Here is a 17,363-nt window from a genome sequence, read left to right on the forward strand (position 1 = left end):
AACTTTGTGTTAATCTAATGCTTTTATTTACATGAAGGCTAGCCTCCATTAAAATGTAGCCTTATGGAAATACAAGTATCCACTGCAACTTTTCAAAGCACGTGTTTTACGTTACTTAGTCTACGTCACTTTTTCAGACCAATCAAATCACGACTTCCTTTTCCCTCTGTAAGGTTCACTCGTTTTGATACTTTGTGCAACACTCAGTGGGCGCATCAATGGCTTTTGTGATATCCCATAGGTTGAAAAGCAAACAAGCACCACCCTAGGTTCAGCGGGAATATTAAACGTACGGGCTGTGATGGACGGGCGCGAAACAACACTATTTACAATTTATGTCTAGGTTACAAGTCGAATCTTTTTTATTTCCTTCCAGCTGGCGTAGTTAACACACTATGGAAATAATTTTGCCTCCCTGCGAATGTTAGACAAACGTTTCCCTGCTGGTGGTTAAACAATTTAAGATAAAGTTGTAGCCTGCAAGTAAATTGATGTAACGCTAGCTTGCTGTACTACAACTAGTAGTAGTATGATACGAAGCTTGATTCAGCTGTGTTACTAGCTAGCTGGTTTCGTTAGCGTTGACTTAGCTTGGTAGCTACATCCATGTGTACACTGTTTAGCCACTATACAGGGGTTTAGCTTGCTAGGTGTCGTGGAATGCTAACTAGCTGTTCATGCTGGAAGTTTTGACACCGCCTGGTTTCCAGATAGCGCTCCAGTAGCACCGAGCAGCTACTGTAGCTAGCTGTCACAATGTCGCAGGCCAGTCTGTTGGAAGACGTCCTTCAGTGGAGTCAAGACACATGTCGAAAAGAGCTGAAATCTGTCCTTCCCAAACTCATGATATCCTTTCACGACTCTTAGTAGTTTGTTTCTCACTTTCAATTGCTATTGTGGCACAAATGTGGTTTGTGCTGTCGCAATTTCAATCAGTTTTGTTGATCTTTAACTGGATGTACTCCATGAATCATAGCTTCGAGAGCTGGGAGGAGCATATCCGTAAGTGTCCTTCTAAAATTGCAACATCATTTGTTCAGTTATCACTCAAACTTAACTAAACAGATAATTGATATTCATTGACTGCATATTGATTTAAACTGTCATCAGGCCTTCGAATCAGAATAATGTAATTGCAAAGATTATTATTGGACAAGTCATAAAGAAATTTGGATATGTCCGCCCACTAGTGCTGTCATAGATCCATATAAGGTTTTTGACGAGATTTCAAATGAAGTTTGTCTGTCTCCCTCCAGGTGTGCTGAAAATAATCACAGACATGTTCCTTCCTCACATTGACCTCTTTGAGCTGGAAGACCAATGCTTCTCAAAGATCTTACCAAAGGTGTGCCACGATTTCCATGAATTGGGGACGTACGTTCGTTTCATTTGAGCCTACGCTTTGAGTGCTTGTGCGTTTTCAGGGCGCGTGTTCGCGTGTTGACGTGTTGAAACGGTTCGCAGGTGGTCAAGGTGTTCGACGGTCTAATGGAAGAGATTACCAACCACGTTGGCGAGCTGTCCAGCCAGAACACGCAACTACAGCTGCTTCTAAGGAACGCTCTACAGGTGCGCTTTCCAACGACCAATGTCCACTCTCGCGCCGACGACCCAGACGTCGCGGAGCGTAACCCTGCGGTCCTTTTCAGGAGAGCGTGCAGGTGCTGGGAGTGCTCTCGGCATGCGTGCGCCACGCGGGCTCATCGGCGGAGGCGCCGGCCCTGAATGCCGTCCGCTCCTTACCCTTCTGCGTCCTCAAAGTCCTAAGGGACACCTTCCAGCACTGTAAGGTAAATAACCACCTCGTTTAGTTTAGAAAAGGGCTTGAGAGGACGTGATGGGTGTCTGGATAGTGGATCTGGGTGTGGGAGGGAACGTGCTGCAGCGTGCAGTGAGGGGTGTGTGCAGTGCCGAGGATGAGTGCCCTGTGTTCCCCTGGCCTCCAGGACAGTGAGGGGTGTACTGTGTTCCCCTGGCCTCCAGGACAGTGAGGGGGTGTACTGTGTTCCCCTGGCCTCCAGGACAGTGAGGGGGTGTACTGTGTTCCCCTGGCCTCCAGGACAGTGAGGGGGTGTACTGTGTTCCCCTGGCCTCCAGGACAGTGAGGGGGTGTACTGTGTTCCCCTGGCCTCCAGGACAGTGAGGGGGTGTACCGTGGCCGTCTGTCCCTGGTGGCTGACCTGCTGCAGGCCTTGTTCAAGGAGGCCTACCTCCTCCAGAAGGGCTTGATGGAGCTGCTGGACAGGGTCTCCGTGGAGACCAGTGCCTCCGAGGAGGAGGTCTCTGACATCGTGACGGGTGGGTGAAAGAGGCATTCTGGGAGTTTTCACAATGTGACGTCTTCTGATTTGGATGAATATGGGGGAAATGGATTTCATTTCCCTTTGTAACTTTTCCATTGTTTCGATTTTTTTTTATCAGTGATACACAGTCTGATGGACATATGCTCGGTGATTTCTAACCTGGACATAGCCCTACATGCCAACACGTGGAAATGCATCATCAAGTAAGCATTACATTGAGTCATTTAGCAGACGCTCTTATCCAGAGCGACTTACGGTAAGTACAGGGACATTCCCCCCCGAGGCAAGTAGGGTGAAGTGCCTTGCCCAAGGACACAACGTTATTTGGCACGGACGGGAATCGAACCGGCAACCTTCTGATTGGTTGCCCGATTCCCTAACCACTCAGCCATCTGACCCCCACATCTGACCACCAGCAGGCATCAACACACACCAAACTTGTTGTTTTGCTCCGCACGCTCTCCTCCGCGTGTTTGTCCACAGTCGCATCCACAGCTGACCTCTGCTGACCTCTGCTGACCTCTGCTGACCTCTATTGACCTCTGCTTATTCTCCCGCCGTCAGACAGAGTGTGAAGCACCAGTCTCTGGTGGAGGACCGTCTTCGTCATGGAGACATCAGCTCCAGGCTGTGTGACGACCTCCTGGCTTCCCTGCACAGCTGCCTGGAACTGGGGGAGCAGATCCGACAGGCTGGCCCACAGGTACAGGAGAGGGGCAGTGGAGATAGTCAGCACTCAGGGGCATAGGTCATAGAGTTAACGGCCTTCTGTTGGGTAAATAAATGCATTGTCAACATGCGAGGAGTTATTTACATTTAGTCATTTAGCAGACGCTCTTATCCAGAGTGACTTACGGTAAGTACAGGGACATTCCCCCGAGGCAAGTAGGGTGAAGTGCCTTGCCCAAGGACACAACGTCATTTGGCACGGCCGGGAATCGATCTGGTGACCTTCAGATTACTAGCTCTATTCCCTAACCGCTCAGCCATCTGTTATACACACACAGAGGCAATACACTTTGTGTGCAGTACAGTGTGTGGTGACATTTGAGGACATTCACAAAGTGTGACTTTAAAGATAAGGATGTGGAGGGCAAGGTCAAAGGTCGTTTGATAGATGAGGACGGCTTCCTTGTTTTGTTTTCTTCAAAGGTGACCTCTCAAAACCCAGAATACAAGCTGTTCCAGAAAAACACCAAAATGTGCAGATTCTTTGCCAACACTTTAATTCACTACGTAAAGGTACTAAAGTCCGCCTTTCTAATATTCATCAATATTTCTCATATTTGACATGATTACTTTTATGAACTCCCATTTTATTTGTCTGTCAAAAACAGGAATTCAAATCGTTTCTGACAAAGTACTGTGGCCAGTTGCATCAACTCTACCTCAGTGTCCTTAGGTAACATTTCTCCACTCTGCATCATACCTCACACCACAAACGACAACTTTACTAACGAATAAAGTCATTCTACTCTGCCCCCCCCTCCACCACCAGCAAGTTCCCCCCCAGCCTGTGTGCCCCTGCTCTGCCCCATCCCCTCTCAGAGGAGCTGGCCGTGGCCGTCGTGGTTCCCATGGAGGCTCTGCTCGTCCAGCTGCTGCCTGTCAGGGGTTATGCTGAGGCGGTGCTCCAGCCTGACCAGGGTGAGTCACAGGTCAGAGGTCACATCCTCCTGTCCTGCTGCCAGGGGGTCATGCCCTCTCCACGGTAGCCTGGCGCTGGGTTACATCATCTCTGTCACACACACACACACACAGGTCCACACACACACACACACACACACACCCTCCATATTGTTGTCGTTTTCATTGTGGAGTCAGAGGTCAGTTTGGAACACAAAAGTTTAATTTTAACGATGACACTGTGGCCAAGGACTCTGAACCTTAGCAGTGTGGTTGTGGTTTTACTGTGATTTATGAACAATAATATTTAGTGAATGTTGAGGAATATCCGCTATCGTAAGCACTGCAATGACTGCCAAAGACTCTTCAAAGTGTGTGCCTGTGTGTGTGTGAGCCTGTGTGTGTGTGTGTGTGTGTGTGTGTGTATGGCCCTGTGTGTGTGTGTGTGTGTGTGTGTGTGTGTGTGTGTGTGTGTGTGAGCCTGTGTGTGTGTGTGTGTGTGTGTATGGCCCTGTGTGTGTGTGTGTGTGTGTGTGTGTGTGTGTGAGCCTGTGTGTGTGTGTGTGTGTGTGTGTGTGTATGGCCCTGTGTGTGTGTGTGCACCTGTGTGTGTGTGTGTGGGCCTGTGTGTGTGTGTGAGCCTGTGTGTGTGTGTGTGTGTGTATGGCCCTGTGTGTGTGTAGAGCTGAGAGCGGAGGCTGAGCTTCCTCAGTGTATTCTCCTGGTGAACGTGCTGAGCCACTTGCCCTCCCAGCCAGAGGAGGCGCTGCAGCTGTGGTACAGCGGCAGCCAGTTCCCAGAGGACACTCCCAGGTAACACACACACTCAGAACACACGCACACACACACAGAACACACGCACACACACTCAGAACACACGCACTCGGAACACACAGCTTTATTTATTCGCTGCTACGTTACCACTAACGATGTACCTTGTAATTCTGTGGCCGTCCAAACATAAAGCAACATGTGTCCTATCGCCCCCCCCAGACTCCCCCTCTTCCTGGCAGTCTTTCAGAGCTTCCAGCGTTGCGGTACGGAGCGGCGGGTGCCGGTGCTGTTGCCGGGGGTGATGCTGAAGGGTCAGGCCCAGGGCAGGGTCAGCCTTCACCAGCACGTGTGTGTTCACCTGTGTGCCTGTGTGGCCGCCCTGCCCCCAGAACACTTCCCCCTCCTGGTACGACTGGTAGGCTGAGAGGCTAGCCCTAACCCTAACCCTCCTGGTACGACTGGTAGGCTGAGAGGCTAGCCCTAACCCTCCTGGTACGACTGGTAGGCTGAGAGGCTAGCCCTAACCCTAACCCTCCTGGTACGACTGGTAGGCTGAGAGGCTAGCCCTAACCCTAACCCTCTTGGTACGACTGGTAGGCTGAGAGGTTAGCCCTAACCCTCCTGGTACGACTGGTAGGCTGAGAGGCTAACACCCTCCTGGTACGACTGGTAGGCTGAGAGGCTAACCCTAACCCCAGCACACTTCCCTCTCCTGGTACGACTGGTAGGCTGAGTGGCTAACCCTAACCTCAGAGTCCAAGACACAGGGCACAGAAAGAAAGACATTGGTTGAGTGTGGTGGACTTACTCCCTTTCACACGAGAACCTAATTGAGAAACAAAACAAGGTTTTAGTTTCGCAGGGGAAATGATTTCCTGCTCGTCTGGTGGTAATAATGTTGTTGGGTGTGTGTGTGCGTGTAAAGGATGTCCTGTCATTATGGACCTTCAGCCTCTCTGGGTTAGTTTCTCTTTTATTTTTCAAACTTTCACTCTGTTTCCTGTGAATCATGCTTCACCTCCCCCCTCGTTCCCAGGAGCGCTGTCTCCTAGCGACAGTACTGCAGGCAGACACCCAGACAGCCCTCCTGGCTGTGGATGTGTGGTGCTTCTTGGCCCGGTAAGTTCCGCCCACCCCCCCCACCCTTCCTGTGTTCCTGTAAATGACACCTGGGTGGGAGAGGGATTCAGGGAGGGTGCACTGCCTTGAGGGAGGGCCAGCCGTGTGGGAGAAAGGCCTTCTGGGTAGTGTAGTGTTCCGGTGCGCTGACCCAGTTCCTCTGTTCAGGTACGGGACCGCAGAGATGTGTCTGCACCACGTGCTGCTCCTGGCTGACCTGGTGGGTCATCTCCTCAGGGGTCACGACCTCCCCCACCCTGTCTGTGACCTCGTTCCCTGTCTGCACACTGGGGGGGGGGGGGAGAGTTTAACCTAGTGGAGGGGGGGGTGGGGGTGGCGGCTGAGGGGTTCAGAGACACCCCGACTGAGGTGACAATTGGTGTTGTTGGACGTGGAGGGAAGGTGACACCTGTCCCCTAAGCTGGCTGCTCTCTGCCCCCCAGGTGAAGCTGTGCCCAGGAGAGGGGCACCGCAGGACCCACCTGGGCCTGCTGCTCAGACGCATGGTGTTCCTCATGACGGCCAGCCATCAGGTCAGCTCACACACACACCAGCAAAACACTCCTGCGCAGCGTGTGTGTGTGTGTGTGTGTGTGTGTGTGTGTGTGCACTGAGGTCACTGACGTGCAGAAACTGTGCGCATGTTGTTTCATGTCCCTGATGTGTGTGAATGTGTGTTTTATCAAGTATTGGATGTGCAGTATTGTGTGTGTGTGTGTGTGTGTTTTATCAGGATGTGCATCTCCGTGTGTTTTAGTTGGAGCTGGTGCAGCGGCACCCAGCCTCCCGTCCAGAGAACCAGCAGGTGTGGAGACACGTCCTGCTCCGAGCCCTCTCCCCGGAGGCCCGTCAGAGGGCCGAGGAGGGCCTGCTGGCCCTGGTCCTCTCCGCCCTGGCAGCCTGGCAGCAGGGGGGCCACAGACTGGCCCAGCTGGGCACCGTGGTGAGCAGAGACTCTAGGTCAGATGGCTGAGCGGTTAGGGAGTCGGGTTATTACTCAGAAGGTGGTCGGTTCGATTTCCGGCCGTGCCAAATGACGTTGTGTCCTTGGACAAGGGACTTCACCCTACGTGCCTCAGGGGGAATGTCCCTGTACTTACTGTAAGTCGCTCTGGATAAGAGGAGTCTGCTAAATGACTAAATGTAAATGTGGGTCAGGGTCAGACTGCCTCCTGTGGTCGTGGAGGATCGGAGGAATAGCTTGTGTTTGTGAAGGGCAAGGCTACTGTGTTGTTCCAGTCGTGCTAGGTAGATGGATGTTGACCGTGCGTGAGGCGAGAGGATGATTGGGAAGCGCTTTGAGTTTGTTTACGACAGCGGCGATGGTTTGGGAAAGAGTTAAGGCCAGTGTGACGAGTTCACCCTTCACGGATGTGCTGTTGATCTCGTCTGAAGCTGTGAAAACAAAAGCAGGGCTCAGCGCGTGACCTTCCTCCTGTCTGCAGAACGAGGCGCTGCCGGCCCTGCTGGCCGTGGTGCGCTGCGACGCTGCGGGGGCAGAGAGCGTGTCGTCTGCCCTGACCGCGCTCACTCAGCTCTGGGCTCGGATGTGTCCCAGCCAGGTGAGAGGCAGCCACACACACACACACACACACACACACGCACACACACAGAGCTAATCCTCCAAAGCCCTCAGGTGCATCTCCACCCAGTCATCCAGCGCACGCTGCGACTGCTCCTCTCCACGTCGGCCATCTTGGTTAAGAACATCGCCCCGCAGGTCGTCTGCCAGGTACATCGCTCTCTCTTAACAGATCAAACACTCAGACTATCAGCACCGTGTCTCTCCTCTGTGTTGGACCCTGTAATAAGTGTGTGTGTGTGTGTGTCCCCAGGCTCTGGGGTGTGTCGAGGCCCTCCTGTCTCAGACGTGTCCCGACGACGTGGCCCTGGCGGCTCTGGACTTCCTGGCGTCTCTTGGGAAGGTGTTCTTCCCCACGGATGTCCAGGTGACCCCCCCCCCACCCACCCAGGTCTCATGTAGAAGTGACCTCCGAGATCGATCGCCTCTGGGAATATGTGCACTGTGTGTTCCATCCAACTAAACCGTTCTGTGTGTGTGGGGGGGGACCCAGAGCCAGGTGTTGCCCAGGGTGAGTGCTGTGTTTGGGGCTCTGCTTGCTGAGGGCTCCTGGCTGCTCCAGCACCACGCCCTGGAGGCGTTCGCTCACTTCGCAGAGGTAGGACACTTCTGAACATCCAACGGCTTTACGGACACAAACAGAACGATATATAAAAGCGTCATGCTATTAGAATATACAGTTATATTTAATTATGCCATTTATAGTTTACTCTCCAAGCTCCTACCTGTGGAACATAATCTATTGAATAATATTCCAATCCATGACTGGCCTTGTTTTCACGTGTTTCAGATCACCAACCACGAAGAGGTGATCTCCCAGAGCCTCAGCACTGAGGACACCAAAACCAAAGTGGTGAATTTCCTCAGCAAGGTAACCAAGCGACGCCAGCTTCTCCACGCTGGCCGTAGCCAGGGCCCCCCCCCCCACCCTAACGACGCCAGACAGACAGGATCTGGATCATGTTCTTTTAATCACGCTTCTCTCTCTCTCTCCACCAGACCATTACCACAGAGGAAGCAGGGGAAACACGCCTGTGGAGGCTGAGAGGGGAGGCCGCTGCTGTGGAGCAGCACAGCCAGAGGCTGGAGAGTCCTGAGGAGGCTGCCACGGAGACGTTGCCCGCAGCCCCTGACGACAGGATGGCCCCTGACGACAGGATGGCCCCTGACGACAGGATCGCCCCTGACGACAGGATGGCCCCTGACTCACAGGTGACCCACGCTGGGGAAACGCACACCGTCACAGCAGCACCAAGACCTGTCTCTGTGTTGGGGATGAGTGACGGAGCCAGGGGCGTTTGTGCTGTTTTGTTTTTGTTTTGTTCCATCAGCCGCTCCATAAGAGAGCCCGTCTGGAGCCGAGCGTAGAGCAGGAGTACGAGCGCCACGTCCAGGCAGCAGAGAGCTCCCTGAGGGCCCTGCTGGCTCTCACCCAGGAGGGTGACCGCACCTCCGCCCCAGCCTCCGCCCCCGCCTCCACCCCTGTCCCCATCCGCCCTCCAGCCTGGCTCTCTCCCAGACTACAGGAACTGCAGACACTGATAACCCAAATCAGTATGACTCACAGCCCTGACAGCTAGCAGTCCGCCTGTTTTTACAGCCCTCAATCCACTGTTTATTCTTTTTTTTAAATAGATTATAAAAGCAGTTGTACTGTTGCGATTGTGTTTGGAAGCCGTGTTTACACAGAAACATGTCTGCCTGACTGACTATTGTTTTGTAAACTTGACTTTTGTTTATATAAGACTGTTCTATTATTTTTTAGAGTAATAAAAGTTTTTGGGGGGAGGGATAATATTGGCAGAAATGTTAACCAGTTGGTTCATTTACAAACACGTCCTTTCGCTCACACCAAAAATTCCACTTTGTATTCATTTTTAGGTTGGATGTATTCATTTTTAGGTTGGATGTTAGGAGTGGATACAGTCTTAGACTACTGTTCTAGTGCTCTAGCTAATCAAACTCTTGTTACATACATGTTCTCTTTCTCACACACGACTCTCTTTCTCGCACACTAATGAAGTGGGTTTCAACCCTTCTCCTCTGTGAACTTCTGTCCTGCATGTTTTAGATGTTTCCCTGCTTCAACACACCTGATTCAAATGGATAGTAATTACCAGGCTTCTGCAAAGCTAGATAACGACCCATTAATTTGAAGCAGGTGTGTTGAAGCAGGGGCACAATCTAAAACATGACATGACAGGAGTTCCCTGAGGACCAGGGTTGAAAACCGCTGCACTAATGAGTTGGGTTTTACTTGAAAAAACCTGACCACTGTCAAATAAAACATGAAGAAAATTCATCTTAAGTGTAAAGTCCTTTTAATATAACATTTCTACTCCATAAGAGTAAAGTCCTTTAAACATAACTGGGGCAGGTAAAGACGGATATTTGATCTTACACCCTGCAGTGAGTCATTTTTCATTGCACGCATGCTTAACCAGTCAGCCACTGGGACCCCATCACAACATGAATAACATTTATCTCTCTCATCCCTTTAAAGGGGGCTTTTTTAAAGTCAAGTATGATTTTTCCAGGTAGGGGAAGTGGGGCCCCAGTGGCCTAATGGATAAGAACGTGGGTTATCAAGCCCACAGTAACACAGCATCAAATCCCAGTTCTGGCAGGTCCCACCATGCAAGCACCCACACTAATCTCTTGCTTCCCTAACATGCAAGGTCCCCAACCCACCTCCAGGGGTCCCAGAACACAAGGTCCCCAGAGATTGTCCAGGCTGGGGAGCCAGCATGCAAACTCCCCAATCCCCCACCAGGGGGCCAAGCACACCTGTGGCCCAGCACCCAAGGTCCCCAACCTCCTGCATGCCAGGAAGGGACTCGCCAGGTGCACAACATGCAAGTTCCCCAATCCCCCACCAGGGGTACAGCACACACCTCCATGTGCCAGGGGAGGGATTTCCCATCATGCTTCCTGCACAGCAGGAGTGTGCCAGGGGAGGGAGTGTGCCAGGGAAGGATCTCCCATCATGCTTGGGCACATGAAGGTGTCCAATCACACTTCCTGTGTGCCAGGGAGGGATTCCCAACATGCTTCCTGCACAGCAGGAGTGTGCCAGGGAGGATATGAAGGGGAAACAAAAATATTATAAGTTAAGTCAGCATTTATAAAGATATTTAATGAAACAAAATATCTGCTTATTTTTACAGAATTTCCAAATTTCCTAGAAGTTCAAGCAGTGAGATTTGAACCCAGGCCCTGAATCAAGCACTCAGATTACTGGACACACTCTCATACATTGAGCTAACTGAGTCACAACAAATAGAGACAGGTTGAGGATATATCTCTGAAGTGTTTGAGTTTTTGAAGAGATGAAGTCTGCAAAAAAAAAAAAAAAACAGGACTACCCCAATAGCCCAATGGATAAAAACATGCACCTGACAAAGCATGGCCCTGGGTTCAAATCCAGCTGGGTGCTAATATTTCTTGTCTAAAAAAATTATGTTGAGAATATATCTTTGAAGTGGGCAGCCAAATGCTCTTAATACGAATTTATGAAAACTATTTGATAGACGTTTAATGTTCCTGGCAGGAACAGCATCCATGCCCAGTTAATTGCTGGTTAATTGCCCTCAGAAGTTGTAACTGGTGTGGTCAGACAGTAATGAAATGTCCTGAACAACATGTCACAGGTCTGACAGATGAAACTGGGTCACGCGACAAAACCGTAAAACCTTTTTATTCTGCCAGCAACCACCAGAAAGATATAAATAAATTACATCTGTCATTCTCTATTTCACATTCATTCAAAGTGCCAAGGTTGTAGAAATCCCATAATTTGTCCCCATGGTAACGCAAGTGGTGAAATGTAGGGCTCCGATATGGCACAACAAACCTAAAGAAATCCTGATAAGGAAAGTTGAAGTACAGTAATTCACCTACGTTTAGTGTCTTAAGTCCATGGTCCATTCATTTTCTATGAGATTTTGGCAAAATTCTAAAAGAAAGGTCTACAATTTCCCAGTCTACGTTTCAGTAAGCGACAAACCAGAGTCTTTCGATAGAAAAGCAAAATATCATAAACATAGGTCCTTCATTAACGAGGACATTGATATAGGACATCTGAATCACGTCACAAGTGAGTGAAATCCCAATGGTAAAATGAACCGTTTCCCATCCCATCACAGTTTCACGATCAGCACTATCTACATGACTCCTTGTTTAGAATGCCCATGAATGTCCTTGTGCAGATGGAGAGGATTCCGGTTCTCCGATTGGCTGAGAAAAAACGGTCCTTTAGAGCGACACGTCCAGAGCGTTGCCTGCGTGCAGAGTGGCTGTGTGCACTGCAGTTCATCACCAGGCGTTTCCATCCTCCCAGTTAAGGTCTTCTCCATCCCCCCATCCTCCCACTTCCGTCTGCAAGAAGGACAAACACGACACAAATAAACACTTCAGAAATGAAAAAAGGGCAGGTCTGTGTAACAATATTTAAACCTTAATTACAATTTCAGACCCCCAAAGTTCGAATGATTCAGTCATCACTTGTGTTCTACACACGGGTACCTCTGTCGTGTCGGCAGCCGCAAACTTGGCGGTGAGTTTGAGAGCGTCTACGGAGGGGAAGGTCTCTCCAGGCTCAGCCTGTGCTGAGGCCGCGCCCGTACACAGTCCAGGGTGTCCGGTGCCGTGGTCCCCAGGCAGCACCAGGGTCGGGGACGACAGCTGGATATTGGGCTCCATGTCCGCAAAGAAGTCCAACTCGGGGTCCCTCACCGGTTTCTTCTTCACCTCGATGGTGAACTCCTTCCCCAGGCCGTCAGCCCCCTCGTTCCCACGGCGCCTGGCGGGGGGCTTGCGCTCTGCGGGAGGCGGGTCGCCGGCGTCCCCCTCCTGGTCCCACCCGTTGTCCCAGGAGGTGGGCTTCCTCTCGGCGGGGCAGCGGGGGCTCAGCTTGAGGGGTTTGGAGGACGCCCTGGGGTGTTCCAGGGCTGGCTTCTGGGGGGCGACGGCGCCCCCCGCGGGCGGTCGCAGGACGACGGGATCGGGTGTGGGGGTGGAGAGGTCAGAGCCAGGCTCCGGGTCCTCAAAGTCATCCCAGGGCTCCTGCTCCTCCTGGGGGGAGAGGGGGGCCCCCGAGCTGGGACTCCCTGGTCGTTCCGAGGCCTGGATGTGGATCTGGACCCGGTCTCGGCTCTCCCCCTCCTCCGTGTCGCTCCAGTCTGGCCAGTCCTCCCCCTGGCCCCCTCCCTGGCCCCCTCCCTGGCCCCCTCCCTGGCCCCCAGCCCTCTCCCGCTGCTCCTGGCCGTACTCAGTGTTGTTGTTCGGGGTGAACCCGTTCAGAGGCAGAGACATCTCCTTACTCACGGCTAAAACAAAAACAAAAAAGTCATACTTCCCTTTAGCTGTTTGCATTCAGGCACGTCAGACTGTGTGGCAGGTGGGTTCCTTACCAGACCGTCCAGTCGGTGGGTTCCTCCTGGGGTTCTCTCCAGAGCCTTGCAGGCTGTCTATGGCCCCCAGAACCAGCCCCCCTCCCCCCGACGGTTTGGGGAACATACTCAGAACCTTGGGGGGCTGGGCCACCTTGGGGGAGGAGCCCCACACGATGTGGACAGGGGAAGCTGAGGGGGGGAGGAAGGGAGGGGGGGCGTTTATTTTTGTACTACCTAATACAAAAATAAAGCGAAGCATTTTCTTTTAACCGTCGCGCTGTCTCACACCCCACACAGCTCCGAGGTTAAAAGAAAATGCTTTGCTTTATTTTTGTATTCGGTAAAGTTGTCGCAACACAACGATGGGTCACAATGACCCGAAGGTTCACAAGGGTTAAGCAAACAGATGACGCATGAGAGCATGAAAATAAAACACATAAGAAATCTTGTTTTTTTCGACTCGACTCAGTGGCTCATGTTGTGTTCCTTACTCTCTGGGGTGACCTCGGTTGACTTGGTGAAGTTGGGCGAGGTGCGTTTGAACACCTTGGTCCTCTCTCCGCCCACCACCACCTGCGCCCCTAGCAACGGCACCAGTACAGCCAGACTCTGGAGCGTCATGGCAACCAGGGCGTCGTTAGTGTCCCTCATCCCCAGTAGAATCTGAGGAGGAAAATATCTCAGTGACAACATACAAATATATATATATATATATTTTTTTTTTACGTACTATAACTATATATAACTAATATAACTATGACTCATTAGAAATGTGTTTTTCAGCTGTTATCTTGCTGAAAGCATGACAGCTAGCTCAAGGTACCGAGCGAGCGAACCTGAGGTAGGATTTGGTTCTTGAGCTCGTCCTGGGTGAAGAACTCGGCGTAGACGTGCACGTGAGCCAGCAGCACGAAGCGCACGTGCTCCTCGTTCACCTTGAAGAGACTGAGGAGCTGAGGGATCACGTGCTGCCGGTAGAGAGACACCGACAGGAGACACTCCTCACTGCCCCCCCCTCCGCCCGAGTCTGGGGGAGGGAGGGAGGGCGAGAAGGGGAGAGAGAAGGAGGAAGAGAGAAGGAAGGAGAGAGAGGGGAGAGATGGACGAGGAGAAGAGAGAGACGGGGGAGGAGTAGAGGGAGAGCGAGCGAGTAACATTTAGTCAGGTACCTGTAGACTCATATTTAGGAAGGCAGAAAAAAAAAAAAAAAAAGATACACGTTATAAAGTAGAATGATGAATCTTCTGAACGTCAGCAGAAGACGTGGTGCCGCACACTGACCAGTCGGTGACGGTGATTTGGCCGTACCTTTCTTTGGCTTGAACAGGTGAGGCAGGAAGCTCTTGACAGCTGTGGGTTCAGCAAACACCAGAGAGTTGAGGAGTTTAGGGACCAGGCGTGAGGCCAGCAGCTCCTCTGGAAGGTTCTGTACCCTGTCTAACAGAAACCTACACACAAGGCCACACATTTTTTTTTGGACATACATATTCAATATGTGGTGATTATGTACATATTTACACAAACATCTGGGGGGTTTGTTTTTTATTCAAACACCGGTCTTATGGCTCTTTCTGGAGATTAGATAAACTTACTTGAAGAATTCGTTTTTTTCATCCTCCATTTTTAGGGTCAGGCTCTTTAGAAAGTTCATGACCTCCAGAAAGTCATTCCTGAAGCAAAAAGTAGCAAATATTCAGTTACAGTGATAGAACAATGATACATGTAATCATTTAGCAGACACTTGTATGATACACTACACTGTCTATATCTCACAAAGGTTTCATTCTCTGTAGAGACAGGAACAACATGACTAAACCAACCTGAAGAAGTCGTGAGTCAGCAGAGAGCTGAGGGGGGGGCGCGACAAGGGGTCAGAGGTCAACAAGCCAACCTGCAGGGTTCTCTTCAAACTCTCTGACAGCTCCTCGGAGACTGAGCCAGGGTCAGAGAGAGAAAGAGAGAGAGACAGACAGAGGAAAAGGGGACAATAAATGAAGAGGAAAGGCAACTTTATTTTTTATATTTTGGGGTTAGGGTAAAAAAAAATTGGGGATAGAGACAGTTCATGGGAGACAGGAAGGCAGGGTGAAAGGGGAAAACATGCAGCCAAGGTGCCTGGGCCGGATTCAAACTCAGCCCGCTTTGGCAAAGCTACACGCTCCGACGAAAGGAAACTTGGATCCCATTAACAAAAGAAAAAAAACAGCTACTCTTCAACCCTTCTGTGGTGAGAATGAAGACTCGTATAAAGGACGGAAGCCCAGAAAGCCTGCTGTACTCACCGTAGCCAATCAGAAAGCCTGCTGTACTCACCGTAGCCAATCAGGACAGGAAGGAGCGTTTCTACCAACGTCCCAAATGAGAAGCAGTCTCGGGAGTGGGCGTGTTTATCCGGCAGCATCTGAAACCCCTCCACCTGCAGCCAACAACAGTCGACACTCAACGTTCGCTCGCCATTATTACGTACCCCAAAACACTGAATATTTCCATGTATGATTATGACTCTTATGATCGTGTTCCTCTCACCCTCTCTTCTGGAGGAACTGTGCTCGCCTCTCTTACATTCTGAATGCTTTTGAGAAACTGGCGAGGGGAAAAATTAAAACGTCACATACTAGATTTTTTTTTCTTTTTCCAAGCCATCAATCGTCAATAAATACATCCCTATCCTATTTAGTGTATGGGTGGTATAAACACAGTAGTGGAAGGCAGTCTCTCAGGTTGAGCTCTCCACACACCTCAGGCGTGGCCTCAGAGAACTGGCAGACCGTCTCCATCCCTCCCAGCTTCCAGTGGCCGTCCTCGCTGACGAACACGGACGACAGGCACACGTTGTTGTGACTCGATTTACCCTGCGCGGGGGGGGGGGGGGGCGAAACAAGAGGTCAGAGTCGATCGCTATCAACACATCGACAACATGAAGCATAGCCTTGAAACTGAGTTATCACTCTGATGCTTCTCTGCTCCACTGTGGAGTGTGTGTGTGAATGTGTGTGTGAGCGCTCCTACCCTCTCGTGCAGGAAGACCAGGGCCTGCAGGAGGTCGTAGATGCCGGCGCAGACCTCCTCAGGGGACAGGCTGTCCAGCAGCAGCTCCAGAGGCTGCACGCGCTCAGTCACCAGGTGGATGCCTCCGTCCTGCACTGAGCATGACAGGAAGCGCAGGAGACACGGGTGTCTCAGCGTCTTCAGGTGCTGCGAGCCACGGAGACAGGGGGGCGGGGTTAGGAGGTGGGGGGGGTGCAGTGAATAACTGAGAATGTCCATAGCACACATTCTGATGATAATCATTGAGTATTTTTGAATCAATCTTTATTTATATAGTTCATTTCATACCAGAAGGAAACAGACTCAGAGGACCAGAGATAGGATGATGATCATTGCAACGTAGCAACCAAACTTACTTTAGCAGCTTTGTTGACCTTGTCTTCATTTCCCTGCTTGTAAACAAACACAGACGTTGGCTTTCCATCCTGAAGCACGGCGGAGTACATGGTCAGCCCCGAGGGACGGGTCAGGAGCGGTTCCTCCAAGATGCAGCTCCGCAAAGCGCTGCTCTCCGAACCCATAGTCGCTCGCTCACCCTGCAGAAACGGTTTGTCCAGCCGAGTTACCCTTGGGTCTGGCTATCACACTACACAGGGATAATGACATTGCATGTTTGAGTAAACAGGCGCACAAGCATGCGTGAATGAATGAGGAAAACATGCTGTTAGCTCTATATAGCCAAGTGAAAACCAATGTGGGTTCTTTATAATAATTCAGTTCTTGCACCAGGAAGCTAACCGTAGCGTAGCTAAATAGCTTAACCAAAGTTAAGCATCTGAAGGCTGAATAACATAACAAACAGCTAATCAAGTCAACATCGTCAGTCTTGCTAGTCAACTAGCTAACTACATGCATTGTAATAAAACGTGATTCCATGCATCCACCTTCGTGTTTCCAGCTCTTGCTTAGCGCTAGTAAGTTAGTTCTACCAGCTGGTTAACCAAACTAATTAGTTATAATCCAGTATAGAAAGTGGCAGCGTATCATATTGCATATGTGACCAAAGTATTGTTAGCCCCGCTAGCTAAGTCAGATAGCAAGCTAGCATTGCGTGTGTTACCTGTGACTGTTGATTTGGATGACTCGAGAGGCACTACTTCTAAATTGCTATTGCTGCTAGGCTACCTAGCTGGCAATGCTACCCTGAAAGCTTCGTTAAAAGTAACCATTGCATTTGGTAGTCGGTACGACTAGAAATTGTCATGTCCGTAATCGCAAGGCCCTACAATCCCCAAATAAAAAATGTGTTGGCCATCCACCTACTTTGCCGCGAGTGTTGACTGCTAACGTGGACCAAAGAAATTGCTTCCTGCATTAGAATCTGTAAACACCGGCTCTTCCTGTCATATCAGACGAAACTATTGACGCCAAATGGGAGCGGCAGAGTTGTAACAGACAACCACTGCCTAGATATAAATAATATATTAACAAGTAACTACACTTATGTGTTAGATAAACCTTTGTGCACTGTTGTGTTTGTAAATGTGACGATTTAATAGCCATCTATACAACTATCTA

At 50.6% G+C, this 17,363-nt stretch overlaps 2 protein-coding genes across 5 annotated transcripts; one reads left to right on the top strand and one right to left on the bottom strand.

Moving 5' to 3' along the window:
* The first annotated feature begins 282 nt into the window (after positions 1-282).
* On the top strand, positions 283-9,706 carry firrm (fignl1 interacting regulator of recombination and mitosis). The gene is made up of 24 exons (XM_084692706.1): positions 283-846; positions 963-1,002; positions 1,257-1,345; positions 1,465-1,569; positions 1,650-1,790; positions 2,136-2,298; positions 2,422-2,506; positions 2,868-3,006; positions 3,456-3,545; positions 3,641-3,705; positions 3,802-3,950; positions 4,613-4,742; positions 4,923-5,109; positions 5,740-5,822; positions 5,991-6,042; positions 6,266-6,355; positions 6,580-6,765; positions 7,268-7,384; positions 7,459-7,554; positions 7,658-7,771; positions 7,898-8,002; positions 8,195-8,275; positions 8,404-8,616; positions 8,736-9,706. Exons 1-24 carry the CDS (start codon positions 757-759, stop codon positions 8,982-8,984), a joined length of 2,859 nt encoding a protein of 952 aa, XP_084548832.1. The 5' UTR covers positions 283-756; the 3' UTR covers positions 8,985-9,706.
* A 1,378-nt stretch (positions 9,707-11,084) lies between these two features.
* scyl3 (SCY1-like, kinase-like 3) lies at positions 11,085-17,193 on the bottom strand. 4 transcript variants are annotated; one of them, XM_084692710.1, is made up of 14 exons: positions 17,109-17,193; positions 16,202-16,381; positions 15,807-15,992; positions 15,536-15,649; positions 15,324-15,380; positions 15,111-15,213; positions 14,618-14,729; positions 14,390-14,467; positions 14,106-14,245; positions 13,634-13,824; positions 13,289-13,460; positions 12,816-12,986; positions 11,929-12,731; positions 11,085-11,781 (listed from the first exon to the last, which is right to left on the bottom strand). In XM_084692710.1, exons 2-14 carry the CDS (start codon positions 16,364-16,366, stop codon positions 11,719-11,721), a joined length of 2,355 nt encoding a protein of 784 aa, XP_084548836.1. In that variant the 5' UTR covers positions 16,367-16,381; positions 17,109-17,193; the 3' UTR covers positions 11,085-11,718. The 4 variants fall into 4 exon arrangements, with proteins under 4 accessions (XP_084548836.1, XP_084548834.1, XP_084548835.1 ...); XM_084692708.1 differs by having other exon boundaries at positions 16,202-16,431; positions 17,109-17,169; XM_084692709.1 differs by having other exon boundaries at positions 16,906-17,153.
* Positions 17,194-17,363: the final 170 nt, after the last annotated feature.

This window comes from Hypomesus nipponensis, chromosome 26 (genome assembly GCF_054491055.1).
Source record: "Hypomesus nipponensis isolate SF chromosome 26, ASM5449105v1, whole genome shotgun sequence".
In the NCBI taxonomy this organism is placed as follows: Eukaryota; Metazoa; Chordata; class Actinopteri; order Osmeriformes; family Osmeridae; genus Hypomesus; species Hypomesus nipponensis.